Source organism: Paroedura picta, chromosome 7, assembly GCF_049243985.1.
Source record: "Paroedura picta isolate Pp20150507F chromosome 7, Ppicta_v3.0, whole genome shotgun sequence".
NCBI lineage: Eukaryota > Metazoa > Chordata > Lepidosauria > Squamata > Gekkonidae > Paroedura > Paroedura picta.
In genome coordinates this window covers 58,168,484-58,192,966 of record NC_135375.1, presented here as the reverse complement: position 1 = coordinate 58,192,966, position 24,483 = coordinate 58,168,484, and the positions used below count along the sequence as shown (strand labels likewise).

The 24,483-nt window shown below is 41.3% G+C and overlaps 1 protein-coding gene across 3 annotated transcripts in view; it reads left to right on the top strand.

Annotated features, from left to right (window-relative positions):
* The window catches only part of FBN2 (fibrillin 2), a 206,627-nt gene that overhangs the window by 108,003 nt on the left and 74,141 nt on the right, over positions 1-24,483 (top strand). For all 3 annotated transcript variants that reach the window (XM_077344464.1, XM_077344463.1, XM_077344465.1), the window contains 5 exons: positions 9,571-9,690; positions 12,353-12,490; positions 14,569-14,619; positions 17,443-17,568; positions 23,369-23,596. In XM_077344464.1, coding sequence (XP_077200579.1) covers positions 9,571-9,690; positions 12,353-12,490; positions 14,569-14,619; positions 17,443-17,568; positions 23,369-23,596 — 663 coding nt within the window. The remainder of the gene's footprint in view (positions 1-9,570; positions 9,691-12,352; positions 12,491-14,568; positions 14,620-17,442; positions 17,569-23,368; positions 23,597-24,483) is intronic.

The window sequence follows — 24,483 nt, the reverse complement described above, 5'->3', positions numbered from 1 at the left end:
TTTCTACTAATTAGAGTTAGTCAGATGGCTATCATTCTGATCATACTAAACAAAGTGGTGTTTATAAATTATATTTTTGCATGAAATTTGAATGCAGTCTTAAGGTAAGCTTGGTACCATAAAACTGCACCACAATGTTGGTTTAACTTAACTGATTTCATAGTATGGAAAATATTTGTGTATTGATCAACAAAGATTGGCTGCTGAGTTTCTGCTGCCTATATTCCTCTCACAATGGATGGGCACAAACTGGAAAATTCTGGTTCATTTTTGGGTTCGGGGTGTTCCCAAACTGAACGAGCCAAAAGCTCTGAAACAAACCAATTTAGGCCAGTCTGTTTCACTCTTCCTCTTCCAAATAAGGGGAAGCAAAATGGACTGCTGAAATAACTGCCAGCCATTTCAGTGGTCTGTTTTGCTCCCCACCTGCCTTTAAGCAGAGGGGGAGCAAAATGGAGGGTTTAAATGACTGCCAGCCATTTAAACCTAACAGCTGATGGGCAGACCCACTGTTAGCCTGAAATAGCTGGTAGCCATTTCAGAGGTCCATTTTGCTTCCCCCCTCTTCAAATGGAGGAATGAAAGGAATTATTTAAATGGATCACAACCACTTAAACCTTAAAGCAGACCGATCACCCTGCTCAGCTACAAGGTTTAAATTGCCTAAACCCCCCAAATGAACAAAAGTCCAGGAAACATTTCGGAGAGGCGCCCCGCCGAAACTTGGTTTGGGGCACATGAGTTGGGCCAGATTGTGGCAACATTTGGTTCATGCACCAGTTTGTACCCATCACTGTTGTGTCTCTTGAATTGCCCTGGAGAATTTTATAGTTCCATTCTGCCTGTCATGCATCAGGTACATTTAGACTTCAAAAAACCAGCCAACAAAGCCGATACATGGACATTTATGAAACATTAGAAAACATTGTATGTGTTTCATGTTCTTGGAGATTATGTGAGGAGGTTATTATAGGTTGAAGTCTGGAGTAATACTACAGGGATATGCTAAATGTATCTTCTTCATATTTAACTGCAAAGTATAGCTCTGGCCATAAACATGTTCACACTGTTGAACGTGAATCCAGGACACAAAGAACCAAACATAAATCACAATATAATCACAAGGGACATCTCCAACTTTGGATTTGGCTCAGAGGAAATAACTAAACCAGTAGGTTTCTTAAACAAAAGATCTGAAGATAGTCTATTTTTTTTAACTGCAGAATTAAGATTTTTTAAAAACAGATCGAGTTTACTGTTGTAAATATTGAAGGATACAATTTACAGTTTTGTTTCAAAAGTTTCCTGTATTAGAATGGCAGTTCATGTTTCAAGAAGTCACTGCTAACTTTTATTTGCAGTTTATACAAAAAAGAAAACACTCATCAAATTATATTTCAAACACGGTTTACACAGTTCTTCCCTAGCATGTTTGGAATTATATTCCAGTTTAGTAGTTGCACAAAATGTCCAAGGGCACAGTGAAATAAATTAATAAATTAATGTGACAAACAATGCAAATAAATACATATCCATAATATTGAAAATTAAAATTAGGTTTGATTCAAAGTATTTAATTATAATATTTCCTTTCTCCTAAGAGCTCCTTGCTCCATAGACAAAGAACTTTTAGATTCATGGGACCTCTTAAACTAAAGGGGGTAACTGATATAGTGCTATCCCACTAAAGCCTGCTTCATAGGTAAAGTGGTAGCTTGTTTTTATTTTAAAATCTTTATATCCTGCCTTAGCTCCTTAAATTCAAGGGAACTAACAGTAACAAGCTGAAAAAAGTTAAAACATAGGATTAAAAAACACAAGATTAAACAACAGCCAGATTGGCCAAAGCAGTTCACTCTATACCAAATGTCCTCTGAGGTAATGCTGTCAGCCATGTCCAGGCACTGCTGATGTAGGCAGCCCAGCCAGAGGCTATAGGAACAGAGGCTACAGGAGGCTATAGGAAGTCTATCCAGCTCAGGCTACACCTGGCAACAGACCAGAAGAGAAAGCTAGAAGAAACTGGGGACTCCTGGAAACTGGGCTGGGGGGAGGAAGGAAGGAATCAGGAAGGAATCAGCCTTTTGCCTTGTTCTCTTCCTAGGTTGATATCATTAAAAAGAACCAGCGGAGGGTGCTATAGCCCCAACCCCAAACTCTGTCCTAGGGATTTCAGCCTCCAGGTGGAACCCTGGCATCACCAGGAATTATAGCTCATCTCCAGATCAGTTCCCTTACATAAAATAGATGCTTTGGAGGATGGATTCTGTGGTCTTGTATCCCACTGAGGTTCCAGTCCTCCCCAGGCTCCACACCCAAATCCCTTAAAGTTCCCCAATCTGGAGCTGGCAACCCATCTGCCTCCCCCATGCACATACGTTAACAGCCAGGGAAAACTGTCCCAGCATTAACAGAGTCTGGCAGTCCTCTGCATGAAGCTTGCTTGTTGTTGTTGTTAGATGCGAATTTGTGTCCGACCCATCGCGACCTCATGGACAATGATTCTCCAGGCCTTCCTGTCCTCTACCATTCCCCGGAGTCCATTTAAGTTTGCACCGACTGCTTCAGTGACTCCATCTAGCCACCTCATTCTCTGTCCTCCCCTTCTTCTTTTGCCCTCAATCGCTCCCAGCATTAGGCTCTTCTCCAGGGAGTTCTTCCTTCTCATGAGCTGGCTATGAGGCTTTAATTGGTGCACAACCTAGTGGCTATGCCACTAGTACATCAGCAATGGAAATCCAGGTGGGGCATGGAGTTGCTGCTCATCTCCAGACTATACAGACCAACTCTGCAGGCAAAAAATGGCTATTTTGGAGGGGTGACTGTGTAGCATTGTATCATCCTGAGGTTTAGGGAAGCCAGCTTCCAGGTGGGGTCCGAGAATCCCCTGGAAGTACAACTCATCTCTAGGCAGTTAGGCTGAAGGGAAAGCTCTCCCCCCTCTCATGCACCCCTTCAAAAGGAATGCACATGGCTCCAGAATCCACTTGGTTGCTTGGCTGGTGATGTCTGCCCTTCTGAAGCCTGAGACCTACTGCTGGCAACTGCAGTCCCTGTTGTTGTCTGCAAAGCCAAGTCGTTGCCTAATAAAAGTGGATCACCTAGTTTTCCCCAAAGTCTCACTGTCTACTTTCCTGTAAAGCTAAATGCATTTGAAATTCTGGGCCACTTATGTCTTTGAGTTCATAGGCGTTTTTATTTACCAGGCCAAGCTTGAAAAAAATCACTTTTACTCCCATGTTTCTCCAGCCATTTACTTGTTCACTGTTTACAGTTTCAGACTGTAAATATTCTTTATTTAGATATTCCTGAACTTTTCAGACTCGCAGGATTGATATTGGTCGGTCTGTCTGTCTGTCTGCACCCCAAAATTCAAACAGTTGCTGGTAAGCCCATAGCCCAGAAGGAACACAACCACTCCACCCCAACCACAGTCCTCATCTCTAGATTATAATGATCACCTCTGCAGGCAAAAATGGCTAATTTGAAGGCCAGATTCTGAGGCATCGTACGATTTTAAGGCCCTCCTCCAAACCTCCAAGAATATCTCCAACCCAGGGGTAGCCAACCTCCAGGTGGAACCTGGAGAGCTCCTGGAATTACAGCTCATCTACAGAGTATAAAGATCAGCTGCCCAGGCAGAAAGGGCTCCTACGGAGTTTGGACACGGTTGAGGAGAAGAAACATTTAAGGTCTCCCACGCAGGTTGTTGTGGAGTTGAATCACTTGAGGCCTACTGCACAGGATTGTTGTGCAGATGAAACAGGATGCAAAAGAACCTCTGCAACAGCTTCCAGTTTCACATGCACAACAACCCTGTGTGGTAGGTCTCAAATCAGCAGAGAGTTGCTTGGCTGTTTCTTCCCTCCAGCAGCATGGCCGGCCACAGCAGTATTTTAAGTGAGAAGGGGATTTTCTGTGGCCTCCCTGTCAGCCAACTGTAGGGCAGAAGGGGAAAGCTCCCCCCCCTCAAAAGGAATGCCCACCCCCATGCCCTCAGACTCCCCTCCATTGTTCTTGGAAACACCTTCCTCTCCTCAGTCAGGGCCTGTCAGAGGCTCCTTCGCAGCAGGCCTGAAGGGAGGGGGAGGGAGCACACTCACAAGCCTCCTGCCAGTTCGGTCAGTGTTCTGAGACTATTTGCAGTTGGACTTGACAGTTGGGACAGCCTTGGGGTGAAAAAGGCTGACACATCCTGTCCTATCCTCTGTTCTCATCCCTCTTGGCAGCCCTACTTACCTCCTCTCCCTGCGGTGGTCAGGAGCAGACTGGCATCAATGTCTCCAGATTGCCCTGACTGGGCTGGGTGGGTGGGTCAGGAGGTACTTTGCGCCTCCTGATTGTATGAAACTCTGGTCTTTCCGGGTTAGGGCCCAATCGGATTGGCCCCGTGGCCTCTGGCTGCACGTGCCTCCGGATTGGCCCCTTGGCCCCGGACTGACAAGCCCCTTGGCCTCAGACTTGGCCCCGGACCTCCGCTTGTCAGTCCGGGGCCAAGGGGCTAATTGTTGCCCCCCCCCATCCTGGACTGAGCCCACCCCCACACCCCATAGCCTTTTTATTTATACTGCGGAATGCAGTTTACAGATGCTTGCTGATGAATTATCAGTCATCATCTAGAGTCACTCTTCCATTAGTTTGCTGGAATTCCAGTGTAAGACTAGCCTTGCCAGAGGAGGTAGCAGGTTATCTAATGCAACCTCCAGTTTCTAACAGTATTTAAGATGGGCATGAAGGCAACAGTCTGCTTATTATTTGTTCTACCATCAAACTGTTTTTTTATTAGGTGTTTTATGGCCAATACCAATCAATATATTGTCTAATTTGTCTTATCTCCCTTTAAACCTTCATCACACCTTTTTGTAGTGAATTTAATTAATTTACTAAGCTTTCAGTGAAGGTGCAGTTACTCTCTTTCATCTGTTCTGAATCATTTTCTATTGTATGAAAGGGAGAAAATGTTTTCATTAATTACTTTTACACACCATGAACAATTTGATGAACCTTTATTTTGTGATCTCCTAATTAGTCACTGTCTTGATCATTCTAGTTCTCTGTTCTACAACTTCCCCCAGAACACTGAAATCCTTCCTGAGCCATATCTTTATACACTATTCTGACTGTAGTTGCTCTATAGATTTATATAAATGTATTAAAGGTATTATAATACTGGCCTTAAACATATTTTTAAAACAATCACTAGCATGTAATGCTATAACTTTCCTTTGATCACAATAATTTTACCTTATGACCATCTTTTCAGGACCCATCAGATATGTGTGAAACTAGGCTCTTTTTTTGCCCAATGGTGCTTCACTTGTAACTAATACAATGTAGCAATACAGTGATAGTTGACTAGATACTGGAGGTTTCAGTGCTGCATTGACTGAACTTCAACACAAAGAAGCTGTCATGAAGAAGAAGAGTTGTTTCTTATATATAAAGCTTTAATAGAGTGATAGAGTGATAGAGTTTAAATAGAGTTTCATGCAAAGATGGGTATGATAAGGGACCAAAATGGTAGGGACCTCACAGAAGCAGAAGAGATCAAACAAAGGTGGCAAAATTATACAGAAGAACTATACAAGAGCGAGCTTAACATCCCTGATGACCACAATGGGGTAGTTACTGACCTGGAGCCAGACATCCTGGAATGTGAAGTCAAATGGGCCTTAGGAAGTCTGAGCAACAATAAAGCTAGTGGTAGTGACAGCATTCCAGTTGAACTATTCAAAATCTTAAAGGACGATGCAGTAAAAGTGCTACACTCAATATGCCAGCAAATTTGGAAAACTCAACAATGGCCACAGGATTGGAAAAGGTCAGTTTACATTCCAATCCCAAAGAAGGGCAATGCCAAAGAATGTTCAAACTACCGCACCATTGCACTAATTTCTCATGCTAGCAAAGTTATGCTCAAAATCCTACAAGCTAGGCTCCAGCAATATGTGGACCGAGAACTTCCAGAAGTACAGGCAGGATTTCGAAGAGGCAGAGGAACTAGAGATCAAATTGCCAACATACGCTGGATCATGGAGAAAGCTAGGGAGTACCAGAAGAACGTCTACTTCTGCTTCATTGACTATGCTAAAGCCTTTGATTGTGTGGAGCACAACAAATTGTGGCAAGTTCTTAAAGAGATGGGAATACCAGAGCATCTTATTTGTCTCTTGAGAAATTTATATGCAGGTCAAGAAGCAACAGTGAGAACTGAACATGGAATCACTGACTGGTTCAAAATTGAGAAAGGAGTTCGGCAAGGCTGTATACTGTCGCCTTGCCTATTTAACTTGTATGCAGAGCACATCATGAGAAATGCGGGATTAGAGGAGTCACAAATTGGGATCAAGATTGCAGGGAGAAATATCAACAACCTCAGATATGCAGATGATACCACTCTAATGGCAGAAAGTGAAGAGGAACTAAAGAGCCTGTTGATGCGGGTGAAGGAGGAGAGTGCAAAAGTTGGCTTGAAACTCAACATCAAGAAAACAAAGATCATGGCATCCGGCCCTCTCAATTCCTGGCAAATAGAAGGGGAAGAAATGGAGATAGTGACAGATTTTATTTTCCTGGGCTCCAAGATCACTGCAGATGGGGACTGCAGCAAAGAAATTAAAAGACGCTTGCTCCTGGGGAGGAAAGCTATGGCAAATCTAGACAGCATCCTAAAAAGCAGAGACATTACCCTGCCAACAAAAGTGCGTTTAGTCAAGGCTATGGTCTTCCCAGTTGCAATGTATGGCTGCGAAAGTTGGACCATAAGGAAGGCCGAGCGTCAAAGAATTGAGGCTTTTGAACTCTGGTGCTGGAGAAGACTCTTGCGAGTCCCTTGGACTGCAAGGCGAACAAACCGGTCAGTCCTCGAGGAGATCAGCCCTGACTGCTCTTTAGAAGGCCAGATCCTGAAGATGAAACTCAAATATTTTGGCCACCTCATGAGAAGGAAGGACTCCCTGGAGAAGAGCCTAATGCTGGGAGAGATCGAGGGCAAAAGAAGAAGGGGACGACAGAGAATGAGGTGGATGGATGGAGTCACTGAAGCAGTAGGTGCAAACTTAAATGGACTCCGGGGAATGGTAGAGGACAGGAAGGCCTGGAGGATCATTGTCCATGGGGTCGCGATGGGTCGGACACGACTTCGCACATAACAACAACAACAACAAAATAGAGTGACATAATAACAAATATACTGGAGGTCCACTACCTATTCTGTCATGTCAGTCTCTTGGTCTACCACAGCTTTAATTTTGCTAAAGTAGCTGGCTGATTCTTATGGGGGGAATTCTACAGATGTGAGGTCCAAAAACACCTAGCTCAACTACAGTATATAAATGGACACCACCCACATTATAGCCTTAATAAGCTTATCCCAAAATAAATCCTAATGATTTTTAAAGATCTTAGTGTTTCGTGTCAGTAGATAGAGTAGCTAATAGAATACTATTATTTTTCCTTTATTCTACTAAAATCTGTAATCCACCTTTCAAAACCTGAAGAACTTAGTAATTTGCAAAATATCTGAAAAGTTATCTTAAAACAATCAATTGAAACTAATATGGCAGTCTTTGAGCTAGAGCAAGCTAGATATTGAAACAGATAGGCAGACATAGCTTGGAGAAATGAACATAAAAATGTTCCTAAAGAGCAAGCTGGTATCATAATTGAAGAAACTTAATGCAGTCAGATTCTTGAGTTTACAAGTTGTGTGAGAGCCATGATAAAAATATAAATAGTAGTATTTTATTTGGGGTATTAACTTCTAGTCCTACCTTCATATCCTCAGTTTCTTCTCTTTGCAAAGAAACAAAAGTGATCTACCGCTATTTGTGGCGAGTACACAATAATCTTAGTTCTGTTTTGAAGCCTAGCATTTGGAAGTGTGAGAGGTGTGCATATCAAAAACTTTTGGATCCAGCTAATGACCCCAAACAGCTAATTTCCAATATGTTTATGGCTCAGGTATATCCAAGTGCACATGTCTAAACCTTAAATCCATAGCATCTGAGCATCTCTGTGCAGTTCAGTGCCTTCTCTCTGGGGTGAGGTATGAAAAGTGGAAACTTGGGTGCTTGTATCTTTTATAGTACAGAAAAGAAAACAAGTGGAGGAGGGTAACCATTTGTGGAAATATGCTTGATAGAATGGGTGAAGAATGCCAGTCTTCTGTTTTATATTGCAGTCTGCATAGTTGTATTTTGAAAAAGAAAACTCTCAAGGATAAACTACATGCAGCTGAGTGTGACTTTTAGTTTGGCCCTTGGTCCTAAATTTTATTAATGGTGTATCTTCCCATAATGTTGTTTCAACTTTCTTTCAGTGCCAGCATAATTTGATGTCTGGTCTGGTGCTTCAGTCATCTGAGCCCCATCCAAAGAATTTCTTTACTGGTGCAGCATGTGCTGGGATCATGCTGTTCTATGGCTGTTTCCCATTATTTATGTAAAAATGTAATTCAAAGAATGGTTTAGCAACACTCTGCTCATGACCCCAGAAGACATTATATGGGGGAAATATCTGGAAAAACAAATACCTGGGGTGCAAATGGCAGGGCATTATAGCTTATTAGATACATTCTAAAGTAATTACTGAGAATATGTGAGGCAATTTTAAAAATCTATTTATCTTGTTTGTTATTATGTACTAGTACACACTTATCCAGTTGAGTTAACAATTTTTGTTGATGTAACTAGCTCTTGTGTTTAATTTTTCACTTTTAAAGAATTGTTTGTATTGCTATATATTTTATTATTTCATGGATTATGTCATTAGGTACTATATTCCTAATCCTCAATAGAAACTCTCAGTATTTATGATTTGATTTAAGCTTCAGAATTTAAAAGTATAAGCACAGAAAGGCACAGAAAGATCAGTGTAACACTGATCTTTAAAGAATTATGCTTTTGAGCAAGAAGATGCCACATTTTAAACTGTTTTTTCTTTCAAGGAAGGTTGATAGAGTCTGCTGAAGTCTGCCCACAGATGGAACTGTTTCAAAAAACACATCTAAGGGGCAAAGGGGGACATTTGGAGGTACAAGCAAAATAAGACAGAGTATGGACTAAATGAAAATACTATGTTCAGATATATATGTTCAGTTACAGGTTAAATTTTTGAGTAGCTAAGTTCAGTTTCTGACAGTGTTTTCTTAATTTTCTCAGAGTACTATAGAGCCATAAATGACAGAAACAATAAAATCTTTGTTTGGACACAACATGTTATGGCTGAGCATGTATTGCTTTCCATTAAAATTGGTTCTGATTTCTCACAAGACAATTATAATTGATTCTGGAAAATTGTTTAGTCCAAGTTCTTGGAAATTTCTAGCTTATATGAAGCAGCCAATTAATTAGCACTTCTGAAACTATGCAAAGCCTTTTGTGTTCAAACAAACTTTCTGTCCTACATTCTTTGAATTATAGACATTTAGGTTAACTCCTAAAAAAAAAAAAAAGGAACACATTTTCCAGACATTCTGGCATAAAATGGTTCGTGGCAGGGCTTAGACATCATAATATTTTCCAGAAACACATGGCAAGTTTCACAGTGTCTTTTCCTTCTGGATTATAGATATAAATGAATGTGAAAGCAGCCCTTGTGTCAATAGTGCCTGCAGGAACAATCTTGGTTCTTTCATCTGTGAATGTTCATCTGGCAGCAAACTAGACGCCACAGGCTTGATCTGTATTGGTGAGTCCATTGGTCTTTCATTTTAAAGATACAAATACAGTTGACTATCATGATTAGTTAAATGAAGAAGGAATTATATGAAGGTAAGTATTATTCCCTCCTGGTAACAAAGCTAAATATTACTCCCTAGAATGAACATCTGGCTTAGGGACAAGACTGATCAGATCCAGACTGGTCTATCTTTCTCCTAAAATAATTTAGAAATATATGCCATTGGGTCCGTTAAGATGTATAACAGAAGGAACAAAAACATTCCAACAGTATTTCATGAAAAAAGCAAAATCCAAAATTGTAATTAATTCAGATTATTTTTTTCAAAAATGTGTCATTTAGTCCAGTTTAGCTGGCAAGCAGAATTTCTAGGTTAACCTCAACAGATACTAAAATTTATTTATTTGATTCAGGGTAGAAAAATAAATACAGTTTCACACAAAGTATAGTTATCTTCTTGAATTCATTATCATTGACTGTGGGGATTATGATCATTATATGTAGCTTGAGAAGAATAGACAACATAAAAGATAGCAACAAAGGCATAAAAGATAGCAACAAAACTTCAGTTTTGTAGCTGAGACTCAAGGCAGATTACAACATGCTTATTATAAAGGTATAATAAAACAGTATAATGCATACAAACTGTCTGGAATGCCTCCTGGACGTCTCCCAGAGCCATCAGGAGCCACAAACACATCACCTGCAGGAGAGACCAAGCCAGTGTGGCTTACCTAGGACCCAGCGTAACCGTCACCACCCAACTTGAAGAGGCACTGGGGCCAGAGCCAAGCTGCAGGCTACCAATACTGCTCTGGCCAGTCCAGAAGACATTAGCTGCCCCAGAGATGGAGAATGCCAGAGAGAGAGAGAGAGAGAGCCCCACTACCCCAGGGACACAAAGCAACTGGGAAGCCTGGGGACACCATCCAGCACATCCAGCCTCTTGTTCCATGGGCAGTAGCTGGCCCAGCTGTTCTGACACCCAGTTCACTGGGGCAGGGCAAGCCAGGATGCACCATATAGCCCATCAGATGGTAGGCACAGGCAGCTGGCATCAGAAGGAATGGGAGGATGGGAGGACTCAGGAGGGGGGGGTGGCTTGGAAGAGAACGCTGAAATGAGCCTGGGGATAAAGGAAGCTCAAGGTCAGATGCAAGAGAAGGAGAGGATGGCAGGATGGAAGGAAAGGAAGTAAAGAATGCTGTATTAAACCCAGCTGTAATTTGCTGGGGCCTCCCCACTATCTTCAAATCACTGGTTACTTACAGCTGCTTCTAACTACTCCACAACCCTGCCACTCAACACCATTTACTTGCAGAGTTGGTGGTTGTACATGTAGATAGGTGAGAGCAGGGAAGCAACCATTATAACCTAAAGAAGGATCCCTCTCCATTAGAAGGACACAGTCCAGTTTCTCCATAAATAGACACAAATCCAATATTTAAAAACAAAATATAATATTCAGATAACCTTGAGAGAATGTCAGTCTTGGATATTTACGATATCTGATCTAAGTCACTATTCTTCTAGAAAAGAACTTCAAACAGGTTTCAGCATGAAACAACTCATTTGGTTTTTATTAAAAGGTTTCAAATTACCTTCCTATCACTGGGGTGAGCTTGGGATTGTTATCTCACTATAATTGTGACTGTATTTACAAAACCTGTAGTTCTTTCTAGTTTTATTTGAATGTTATATATAATTACATACAATTCTCTTCCTTCAACATTATATGGTCCCTTTGCTTTTTAAAACTTCTACCTAAAGTAACTGCATGATGGGAAAAGCATATGGTTCAATGACAACGCATCTGTTGTCATGCAGAAGCTTCCAGGTTTAAACCACAGCATCTATAATTAAGGATTAGGTAGCAGGAGATCTGAAAGATTTTTGCCCGAAACTCTGGGGATCTGCTGCCAGTCCAAGTAGACAATACTGACATGGATGGACCATGTGTCTGTTTCAGTATAGGGCAGCTTCATAGGTTCATGTGTTCATGAGGATTCAAGGCACCTGAAGAATTGAGATCTAGTCCATGCAAAGTTATGCTGAAATGAAATGTGGTTAATCCTGGAAGTGCCACTAGAGTCCTGATTAATTTTGCCAAAGAGAACTAACATAGCTCCCCCTCTGGAATTATTACCTGATCCCTTTGGGTCTCCCTCCTCTTCTCCTTTTCCTGAACCTCAGATGTAGTGCAAGCAACATCAGGCACTGGAAACACTAGGACAGCCTTTTTCAATCTTTTGACCATGAAGGAGCCCCTGAAAGAATTGTTCAGACTTCAAGGAACCCTGGAAGTGATATCATCTGGCCCTGCCCTCTGCCATGCCTCCAGAAGTGATATCACTACTTGCACTCATAGTCCTCCTTTTGCTTCTTCCCCCCACCTTTACTACTACTACATGGCTTGCCAGATTTGAAGTCAGTGCTCCCAACCACTACACCAACCTGGAAAAGAGTTCAGGGCAATATGATTTACTTTAGCATGGAAGGCAAACATTGCAAGACAACTGGATTCGTATCCCATAAGTAAGGAATACAAACTTTGGTGGCTACACAGTTCTGAATCAAGAGCCTGCCTTTCTTCCCCCTCATTTGTAAAAGCATGGAAGATGTATTATTTCACTGATCAATTAAGACCGTCTTTTATTTTAATTCCCTGTAGATAGTTTGAAGGGAACATGTTGGCTGAATATCCAAGACAATCGTTGTGAAGTTAACATCAATGGAGCCACTCTGAAATCTGAATGTTGTGCTACTTTGGGAGCTGCTTGGGGTAGTCCTTGTGAACGCTGTGAATTAGGTAGGATTTTTACATTGTAAAGTGTTCTAGCTGCATGGGACCTGCCAGAAATATGTAGGTGATACAACTATACTTTCATTCATCAGAGTAGTTATGCTAGGACACAATCTGATTAGCACAGTACTATTGCAGTAAAACCAGCATTTGATTACCCAGAATGCTCAGTTAAACAGCATCAACCAGAGATCAAGCCTTCTCCCTCCACCATATTTTTGCACCTGCTCCTGTTTCTCCAGCCAGCATTGCTGTACTTCTGTCAACTGGCATTGCTATCTAGTGTCATCCTCAGCTGCCTCCTTCCCCTTGGATATCTGGAGCTAGGTCTGCCAAGGGACTGTCAAGCAGCTGACCCACTTGTTTGCCACCTTCATATGACAGCTGGCTTGGGGCAGGAGTTCCCACCATGGATGGAGGCTGCTGCCATGACATTCCCAGTAGTTTGGAGTTTGGTTGCAGCAGACATATCTGGGTAGGGCATAAGGCAAGACAGTAAGCTTGAGTATCCAGCACAACTGAGTCACCAGAGATACTTGTTCTTCATAAGGGCTGGTTAATAAAGATTATATTGTACTTCTAAACACATGCATCCCTTAAGGTAGTGACCCCCAACCTTTTTATCACCGGGGACCGGTCAACGCTTGACAATTTTACTGAGGCCAGGGGGGGGTAATCTTTTGCTGAGGGACGTCACCGCCTGAGCCCCTGCTCCACTTGCTTTCCCGCTGGCGCCCCTGACTTCTCGCCACCTGCTGGGGGGAGCTGTGCAGTGCCACGCTGAGGGGGAGCCCCAGCCATGACGGATGCTAGAGAGCACCAAAGGTGAGCCACGGCAGAGTGGCAGGGCAGCCCCCCAAAGCAGCAGCTGGGGAGGAGGATGAGGAGGAGCCGCAGCCCGGTACCAACTGATCCACGGACCGGTCCCGGTCCCCGGACCGGGGATTGAGGACCACTACCTTAAGGCAAGAACTTGCTTTTCATTTTGTTTTCATTAGTTTGTAAAATTATATTATAGGATTCTTTTTGTAAGTGTTTGTATTGTGATTACAGAGACAAGGAAATGTCTTTTATTTCTTGTTAAAAGTTTTGTTTCCCATTGTATGCAAACTCTTAATTTCTATACTTATCTTCTTCCTAATTACAGGCTATGCGTGACGTCTGTTTTATTTTTTACTATTTTGTGATGGGTACAGTCAACTTTGAAATGCAGTGACATAAATCTTCATAACCAAGAGAAGACAGTGCCCTTATTACTGATTTGTTTAGGATTGAAAATGCTCAAATAATGTTATCTAATTCCATCTCCAACCTGACCTGGATAGTGTAGACAAGCTTGATCTCATCAGATTTCAGAAGAAGCTAAAAAGGATTGGCTATGTCTAGTAAATAGTTGGGAGACCTTCAAGGAATATCAGTGTCTGGTGGGGGAGCTCCTTTTTGTAGGCCCCGTGGAATTGTGGAAGTTCGGGCAGCAACAACAAAATTATGGAAGTTCGGGAGGTTAACCAGCAACCCCTCCCCCATTCTTTCATAAAACAGATTTTATTTATCTAGTCCTTATTGATAACTATTGTACTGTCTTGACTTCAGATATTTGAAGAAACATGGAAGTTCATAGGAGCAGGGCAAATTGAAAATACATGTGTTAACCATTTTATGTACTGCTCTGTTACTAAATAAAGTCCATTCTATTCAGACAGACATATGTAACATGAAGAATAAAGGAGATAGTTCTTCAGGAGCTATCAGGGTTCAGGAAAAGAGGCTGATAATTTTAAGGTGAAATTAAACCAACATGAGCAGAGTACTTATTTGGATATACCATGTTTATAGTTTTCTTTAAATTGCTTATGTAGTGAAATTATTGTATTATAATACAGTTCAGTGCTTGCTGAAGGACAAATTTGAGGAATTTGGGGGCAAGAGAGACAAATGAACATCAGTTTATTCGGTTTGGTCTCCATATCCACTCACTCATCCACTCAAATTTCTATTTATGAAATAGTTACCAAGAGTAACTTAATGCTGTAAACTGTGTTATCTCTTTTGGAAATAAGTTTTGTTTCATTACTTTTCTGAAGACACGGCATGCCCAAGAGGATTTGCCAGAGTTAAAGGTGTTTCCTGTGAAGGTAAGGTTGTTCTTTGATATTTGCATATTAATTTCCTCAAAGTATAAAAAAACTGATGTTCTGCCTCTCCCAAGTTAGACATGTAAGCTAAATTTTTATCTGGTCATCATCACAGAAAGCTCTGTAAGAACTAGAAAAGATCCTAAAGCAGAATGTTTAACAACTTGATGGTGATTTTACTGTTATTAAAATACCTTCTTGATTAGGCATTTCCTCCTGAATCTTGGTATCATTTAATAATGTTTGACACTATTTGTTTTAACCTCAATTACATCAGAATCCTGTTACCTAGAGAAAACACAGGACACTTATGAATTGCTTGTGGAGGGACTTCAACTGAAGAAGCCTCGCTTATTCATTACTTTCGCCTGTTTAAGGGGGGAAAATTGCAATCACGTCTCCGGAAGCTCAGGGGAGAGATCTAGGGAGGGACATTCTTTCTACCGCTATTTTGAGAACGCATATGTCTTTCGCTGATGTATTGCAGCTTGTGCTCAGAAGTTTTGTGGTTTTTTCAGGGGAATCCACTTTTCTGGATTCCCCCAGAAGTGCTACAAATATCCATACGTTGTGGGAGCTTGGCGGGAGCTTGGCGGTTTGTAGGCGACCTCATGTGGAACGTTAAAAAAAAAAAGCATTTACAAATTGTAAGACTTCGGCTACATTTAACTTGTGCAGAATGGCCAACAAAATTATAACCCCATGTCTAATGATAGTAAAGTTCTAGAATGTACATATTGTTTCTTATATTGGTGACATAAATTGAGAGCAAGGCTTTCCAGTTTATTTGAAATACTTGTTTAAATATCTGCAGAGTTATGTTCAAGTTTCCCCATAGATTCTTTCAAATATGCCATTTTTTAATAAATGTCACAGACAACTATCTGCTTAAGAACAAAAGACTGATATTTCTTAGTCAAATAGTCATGTCTCCCTATAATATTAAATCTATATAAAATTAAACTCTACTCATGTGCTGAGTATTCCGTAATAATTTCATTAATATGGATAATGTTGTTATGTCATTGACAAATCAGTGTCATTGAGATTAAGTGTCAGTGAAGGAAACATAAGGGCAAAGAAATAAAAGGCAAATAGATTGACAAAGGCCAGCAGCCTGTAAAGAATGCAAATAGATTCATGTAAGAAATGCTGAAAACAGGAATTACTTTTCGATATTGACATAACATGAATTTGGTTGAGTGGTTTTGCTCAACCCTCCAAGAAAAGTTTATCTTACAGATAATTGTCTAAAACATTGTATCCTATATCAACTTAACATAAGCAACACTATTACTTTAAAAATTCCTATCTCTTAATGCTATCAGCAGCAGTTGACTGAATCCTACCTAAGCTTCATCAACTGCCCTGCCTTAAATGGTTTGACCTATACAGAAAATTTACAGTATGAGAGAAAATCCCCATTCATATTTCTCTTATGGTGCTAAAAATAATTTATCAAAAGTCTCAGTGATATATCCTTTGGACGATTCTGCACGAGCGGTAAAGGCTGAGGCGGCACCTACATCGATCCTGGGCTAATATCTGTGTCCATATGACAATGATGCCAGGCTGCCACCCTCCTGGGCCTGCCATGGATCAGACCCCAGAAGCCCCTTGATAAAGGAACATGGATAATTCTGTGTTCCCTTTCAGCACTGCAAATGCCATCTGGGCCTGTTCAGTGGCAGGCCTATCAGGGGAGGCCTGCAAGGGTCAAAAAATGCCCTGGATTGCTTCGCGGCACTTCATGGTGCCTCAGGGCAGACCAGGACATTGTTTGTTTAGTTAGAAGGACAGTGGGATTGTATAGAACACAATCCCACCATCCAGTGAACTACAGTGCCCCTTGTCATCACCACACTATGCAGTGGAATCTACCAGCCACCACTGTATTTCCTGGGCGACTCCTGTCAGTGGGAAACTGGGTGTCCCACTGAAATGTGTCCCCCGTGGGAACACAGTATGCTGCAGAGCATGCAGCTCCATAACATGTACCCGTGGCAACCCGGAATGGCGCTACTGGTGTAGAATCGCCTTTTGAGAGAATTCCTAGAGAAAAATCATAACTGCATGAAAAAATTAATGGCTACTGTAAAGGTTTTTTTTAACCCATTGTCATAGACTGTTTTACATGATCTCATATTTTTTCTTCTTTTTATAGCCTTCTAGTATTTTTTAAATATGTTTTTTAAAGAACCACTAGTGTGGATCCTACTTAAGAATATAATTATGTATGTGGGCAATGGCCTTTTCCAGCATCCTCCTCAGCCATATGACACCTCAAAAACTGAAGGTGTGGGCAAAATGTTAAGCACCTTTAGCGTGCTGCATTGTGAACTATACTTTTCTCACTCCTACACCATCAGAATTTCCACTAACAGAAAAGGAAGAGGAGAATATGTTCAGCTTGGTTTTCCCTCCTTGATACAGCTCCTGGATTTCAGGTCTTTTTGTTCATGTGAATCTTGCCCCCTCTAGCATCAGTATTTTGGAGTTCATGGTGAGCTGCTGAGGAGAAGGTGAACACTGGAAAAGTCCTCACATGCACACTTCAGGGGATCCAAGCTATTGATTTGGATTTTTCATTTTTTAATGCAATTACAAATAAAGAGAGATGTGATCAATGTTCCTTGAGTTGCATGATTTGATCCCATTTGGCAGGGTGGTTGTTATTTCTTATATTACTTTAGAAATTGATCACTGTCTGACTCTGTAAATCAAAATATTATTTCTTTGATAACATGTTACATATTCATTATAGAGTTTTCCTGTCTGTAAAATAAGTAGAGACTATAATCTGATATTTGTATGTCTCTTGAGATGTAAACGAGTGTGAAGTGTTCCCTGGTGTGTGTCCCAACGGACGGTGTATTAATAGCAGAGGGTCTTTTCACTGTGAGTGTCCGGATGGCCTGACTTTGGATGGGACAGGCAGATTGTGCTTAGGTGAGTAATCAGCTTATTATTTATTACTAGAAATATAGCCCGCTGTAAAAGGGATACAGCGGGCTCTAGATACATACATTCTGTGTTGTCCCGTGGCAACGGCTCTGTAGTCAGCTCCGTGTAGTCAGTAGCGGCGGGGGAGGCGGGGAGGGGCCGGCAGCCGCGCTCCGCGTGACTGCCGGGGTCTTTTCCTGCGGGCGAGAGTCTTTTCCAATGCGGCGAGAGTCAGGCGGCTACCCGAGGGATCCTGCGGCGGGCTGACGTGGCGAGAGGCGCTTCGCGCCTCTCACCGCGTCAGCCCGCCGGGCAGGGAGCCCCCGGCAGCCGCGCTATGCGCGGCTGCCGGGGGCTCTCTCGGGTAGCCGGCTGACGCTGCGAGAGGCGCTTCGCGCCTCTCGCCGCGTCAGGCCAGGAGGAATTGCGAGCCGCGCTGCGTGCAGCTTGCAGTTGCTGCGGCTGGAAATCGGAGGGACCAATCGGCAGGCGCAAAGCGCCTGCCGATTGGTCCCTCCGTTTGTCTGTCGTGAGGAAGGGTCCAATCCGGACCCTTCCTCATCACGGACTAATCCCACCTCCAGACCCCTTACCGAATTATATAGTCCGTGGCGCCATGGGCGGTTTAAATATATTTGTATACCACCCTCCCCTAAGGCTCATTGGACTAATTCACAAGGAACTATATGCTTTGAATATGCTAGCTCATTCCATCTGGTTAAAGCAAAAATCCTCTTTTCATTTGTTCTTGCTTATTTGAAAAATTATCATGCAAGTATTTATTTTTTGATCCTGAGCTGAAAATTTCTCATTAAAGTAACATTTTTCAGTATTATCTCTGTGCCTAATTTGTAGAAATGATAATGTTTATATGAAATAAAAATTGAAAGAAAAAATCAGATTGAGAATGCCAAAACAGAAATGGGTAGAAAGAAAAGCCTCTCAATGACAGTATATGAAAGAAAAATTAAAAATCATATTTGTACCTAGTGTTGAAGTTCCTCTGGTGACCCTCAGTTTTGACAGCCGCTTCAAGCTTGGAAACCCATTGCTTTTATACCACCCACTTATCCTTCCTTTTCCTTGCCAGAGAAAACTTCTAAATGACCACCCTGGCTATTTTCCTTCCCTATTTCATGCAGCAGCTGTTAATCTTTACCTGCTGTTGGGAGAGAAAAAAGCAGGAAAGAACCTTTAAGTCTTGAGTGGTGTCAGGCCAAGAGGAAAAAGTGGATGAACAGAGACATTAGCCCTGTTCTCTCATTATAGATACTGCATATGCATTTGTAAGAAAAAGCCAACACACATTCACTTTACAAATGAACATTGGATTAAAATATTGTACAGGGCACTCAAGTTCAGTATCTCTTTAAATATATGAGCAAAGTGACTTAGCCTGATGGGTCAGCGAAGGTGAGCAGGCGGCGACAGTAGGCAGCAGCAAACGGCAATGGGGATATGCAGCAGCACGTAAGCAGCAAGTGGCCAAGGCAGCAGGCAGTGAAGAGACTGTGTAGTCAACCCACCTGCCTTTAAACCTGCCTCCCCACCCCTGCAGCGCACGGCTCACATGTGCAGGAGCACGCAAACCACGCACTCAGCACACAGGTGCCGCCGTACTCTTGTTACTGCCATGCCTGCAACCCAGCAATGTCTGCTGAGTGTTGAGGGCCACAGCAGCATATCCCTCAAACACTTAATTTGGAGATAATAACCCACCCTTCATATTATTTAAGCTACGAGATAAGGTGTCCAATGCAATTTAAAAGGCCATAAGAGAAAGAAACTTGCCCAAAACCAGCAAAACCTATGTATTTATTTGTTTGTTATTGGATTTCTATCCTGCCACTTCTCAAAAAGACTCATGGTGGATTACAAGGTAAATTTATATCCCTCTCCCATAGGATCCTTTAAACTCTGAGGAGCCATTCCTTTTCACAGTTTAAGTAATCGTCTGTTATGCAATTTAGCCTTAAAAAGCATTAATGAAACATTTGGATAGGCAGCAGTAGTAGCAGAGTGTGGTTTAAACCTTGTGAAGATAGACTTCCTCTGATGCCAATGCACTTCTCCAGTTTTATGGTTAATTTAAAATACAAGAAGTATCTCAGAAACATTTACTGCCATTTTGCAATAATAACTTTGGTCCATTCCAGAATGGACAGCTGTGGTATTCAGCAGTGGTCCCCAACCTTTTTATCACCAGGGACCACTCAACGCCGGGGACCACTCACCGGGGACCACTCAGCGCCTTTTACTGAGTCCCGATGGGGGGGGGGGGTAGTTAACTCCTCTACTCTCAACCACTGCCCTTACGCTCTCTGATCGCTATGGTAATGTTTAAACATCCCTTCAAAATAAGATACAGACACGCCACAACAATGAACATAAGGAACATTTTATTTTCATGGAAATTTTAACTCATGACAGTTAAACTGACAGTTTAACTCATGACAGGGGTGGGGGGAGAAGGCGTCCTTCGGGGCCCACCTCCTATTAGTCGAAGGACCCATGTGGTCCACAGCCCACAGGTTGGTGATCGCTAGTATTCAGCATGCTTTCTTTCAGATTTTATGGAGAATGGAAATATGGCCATGTTATGACTAAAAATACCAAGAATACAGACATTTTTGTCTTTCAGCAGAGAAAAAACATATCTTTAAGATAATGGATTTGTTTGTAGGAAAAGCAACTGTGTATACTGTTAAGATAATATTAGAAAACAATTTATTTTGAGAAGTATATAAAATTTGAAAGAGAAGATTAGATAATATTGAAAAACGATATGGAGGTTTAAGTTTTTGATATATGCATAGTTTAGACTTGTGCATGTTTACTAAGAAGTAAATGTTCTTTGTTCAGTCAAAGTTCCTACCAAGTAAATGTCAAAAGGACCTAGGATGTTATATTTAGTATCCATGACCTAGTCATACAAATGTGGTTTAGCATTTGAAAAGCAGCTGGAAGAAAATGGATTGTGGCTGAACTGCTAGAGAATGATACTTTACCAAAATGTCATATCTAAAAAACAAAGACATATCTTTGCCCACCAGTTTTTACATCCCACAACAGATGTAGTGTGAGGGATTTTGCATGCATGCTTGTCAGATGGGGACTTGTATGTGGTGAAGGACTCCCAGCACTACAAGCCCAGTTCAACTCAAGTACCAGAGGCTCAATGTGGCATATTGCTTATGGCAGAAGTACTCAAACAAATTCTGTTTGTCAACATGTATCAGTTAGGTTCAACTGGAAAAGACAATAATACTAAGAGGAGTTGAAGGCAGTAGAAAAAGAGGAAGACCCAATATGAGACAGATCAACTCAGAAAAAGGATCCAAAGCATTTAGTTTGCAAAACTCAAGGAAGGCTGTTAATGATAGGATATACTAGATGTCATTAATTCATAGGGTCACCATAAGTCAGGAATGACTTGATAGCATATGACACAACATGTTTACTGGTTTATTTGCAATTCTTTCTATTCACTTCTAAGTCTTAAAATCTAAGAATTTCACATTTAGTTTGGTGCCAGTATTTTATGAAACAGTGGTAGACATATTGGATCCATTTTAAAAGTGCTATAGGCAAAAAAGAATGAAAATTAGACACAAAGCTTCAAAAATACAGCAAAACAAAATGCAGTTCATTCAGTCTTTAAGAGATCGGCTTGAGTTATGTAAAAGTTACAAAAAATGACACCTAGAGATACTAACTTGCTTTAGAGCACAGGATGCTGACAACCTAATGAAAGACCTTGCATACAGTTGCTGTTCCCTGTCATGTAAGAAGTTCATAGTCTGACGAAGGGTGCTTGCACTCGAAAGCTCACACCTTGAATGAATCTTTGTTGGTCTTAAAGGTGCTACTGGAATCTGCTTTCATACAATTGGTTCAGTTCTTCTTTATAATGACATAGAATCATAGAATCATAGAGTTGGAAGGGGCCATACAGGCCATCTAGTCCAACCCCCTGCTCAACACAGGATCAGCCCAAAGCATCCAAGAAAAGTGTGTATCCAACCTTTGCTTGAAGACTGCCAGTGAGGGGGAGCTCACCAACTCCTTAGGCAGCCTATTCCACTGCTGAACTACTCTGACTGTGAATTTTTTTTCCTAATATCTAGCCTATATCATTGTACTTGCAGTTTAAACCCATTACTGCGCGTCCTTTCCTCTACAGCCAACAGAAACAGCATCCTGCCCTCCTCCAAGTGACAACCTTTCAAATACTTAAAGAGGGCTATCATGTCCCCTCTCAACCTCCTTTTCTCCAGGCTGAACATTCCCAAGTCCCTCAACCTATCTTCATAGGGCTTGGTCCCTTGGCCCCAGATCATCCTTGTCGCTCTCCTCTGTACCCTTTCAATGTTATCTACATCCTTCTTGAAGCGAGGCCTCCAGAACTGCACACAGTACTCCAGGTGTGGTCTGACCAGTGCCGTATACAATGGGACTATGACATCTTGTGATGTTGATGTGATGCCCCTGTTGATACAGCCCAAAATGGCATTTGCCTTTTTTTACCGCTGTATCACACTGCCTGCTCATGTTTAGCTTACAATCCACAAGTACCCCAAGGTCTCGTTCACACACAGTGTTACCTAGAAGCGTATCCCCCATCCAGTAGGCATGCTTTTCATTTTTCTGACCCAGATGCAGAACTTTACACTTATCTTTATTAAATTGCATCTTGTTCTCATTTGTCCATTTTTCCATTGTGTTTAGATCTCATTGAACTCTGTCTCTATCTTCCGGAGTATTTGCCAGTCCTCCCAATTTGGTGTCATCTGCAAACTTGATGAGTAGTCCCTCCACCCCCTTATCTAGATCATTAATAAATATGTTAAAAAGTACTGGATCGAGCCCTGAGCCCTGAGGTACCCCGCTACTCACCTCCCTCCAGTCTGATGAAATACCATTGACAACAACTCTTTGAGTGTGGTTCTCTAACCAATTTCCTATCCACCTAACTATCTGAAAATCCAGATTGCAGTCCTCCTGTCATCTGTCACCTCTCAAGCATATATTGGTAAAAATAAGTAGGTTCACTAATATTCATCTCCCATGTCCTGATCTGCCAGGCTAGTGCAATCTCATCAGATTTCAGAATTTATGGTTGGCCCTGGTTAGCCACCTCTGACTCTTGCCTTGAAAACCCTATGAAGTCAGCATAAGTTGGCTGTGACTTGACAGCCCTTTCCGCCACCATATCTGTTTATTGCCAGGATGTGATGCAACTGTAACATTTTAATGTCAGGCCGCTATTTTCCGTCTCCTAATTAAAAATTATGATTAGGGAACTATATACCTGATTAGAGTTTTGAATTAAAAAATCCCATATATTTACACCTTGACTTACTATTACAGTGATGGGAAAATTCAGATCTAATTCTGTATTATATATGTAACATCTATACACAAGTTGATTGTCATGTCTGTTGTCTTGCCTTTTGCTGATAACTTCTTTTTTATTGGAGCCAGACTGAACTGCAGTAAGTTTTGTGTCATATAAGAATAGTGCTCTTTTTGTGATTTCTAAGTGAATAACCCCTTTTTTTTGTTCCATATTTGTGTTAAGATATTCTGTTAGGCATTTCTCATTTTGAAGGATATATTTGCTCAGTAAATCACTGGGATATTATGAGACCAATCCTCAGAAGATCTATACAAAATCCTACTTGCATATGTTTAATGGGCCTTATCTCACTCCCAGGAAACTATTCTTAGGACATTGATTTGATGTTATGGAAATTTATCTCAGACTATAACATACGACATTACTTTTGTTTAATAATCTTTGTAGATATCCGCATGGAACCATGCTTCTTGAAATGGGATGAAGATGAATGTGTCCAGCCTGTCCCTGGAAAATTCCGGATGGATACTTGCTGCTGTGCTGTAGGTGCTGCTTGGGGTTTAGATTGTGAAGAATGTCCCAAACCTGCCACCAAAGAGTATGAAATATTATGTCCCAGAGGGCCAGGATTTTCCAATCGAGGAGACATTTTAACTGGCAGGCCATTTTATAAAGGTAAAATTATACTCTTTATATTAGTGAAGTTTAGTATTTACTTTTTGCTTTATTGTAGAAAATCATGTATTTTCGTAGAGTTTTATACAATATTATAGTATGTACAAAGTATTAATATATCTAGATCTCAACATGACAAAATCCGTAGACAGTTAAAATCCAGAGGTGGATCCTAAAAATCAGACAAGACAGATCTTTCTGCAAACCTGACAAAAAAACACGTTGAATGTGTTGTTGGGTTTTTTTTTTTTTTGTAATACAAAACAAAAAGAAACAGAGAAATGCAAAGCCTATAACTTTGAAAGAGCAATGGCCTCGGTGGCTGTTGCTAGGATACTGTAACAGTATTTGTGGTTTCATGCTGTGATTTATGTCAATAAAAAACAAAGGGAAGGAACAAGATTCTTTCCAGGGATATTTTGGCCTTTGAGGGAAGACTCATCAGAGCCAAACCAGGAAACAACCACTGGGTGACTGTTGCCACACAGCTTGTGTGGCTCAATGAAGACTGACTGCTTGCTGCTATTCAACAGCAGGCACCCCATGAAAGCCAGTGTTTGGTAGTGATTAGAGTTTCAAGCTAGGATTTGGGAGATCAGGTTCAAATTCATACACTGCCATGGAAACACAGTGGGTGACTTTGAGCCAGTCACACATTCATAGCCTAACTTACCTTCCAAGATTGTTGGGAAGATAAAATGGAGGAAAAGAGAATGATGTAAGCTATTTTAAGTCCCCATTGTAAAGAATAGTGGGGTGTAAATGGAGTAAATAAATTGATAGCAGAAAATGAGGGATAGATAAAAAGTAGGTTTGTGGGTGGGCAAGAGAAGGGGACAGTGTAAGGAAATAGACAAGAGGATAGAAAGAGGAAATAGTTTATCGAA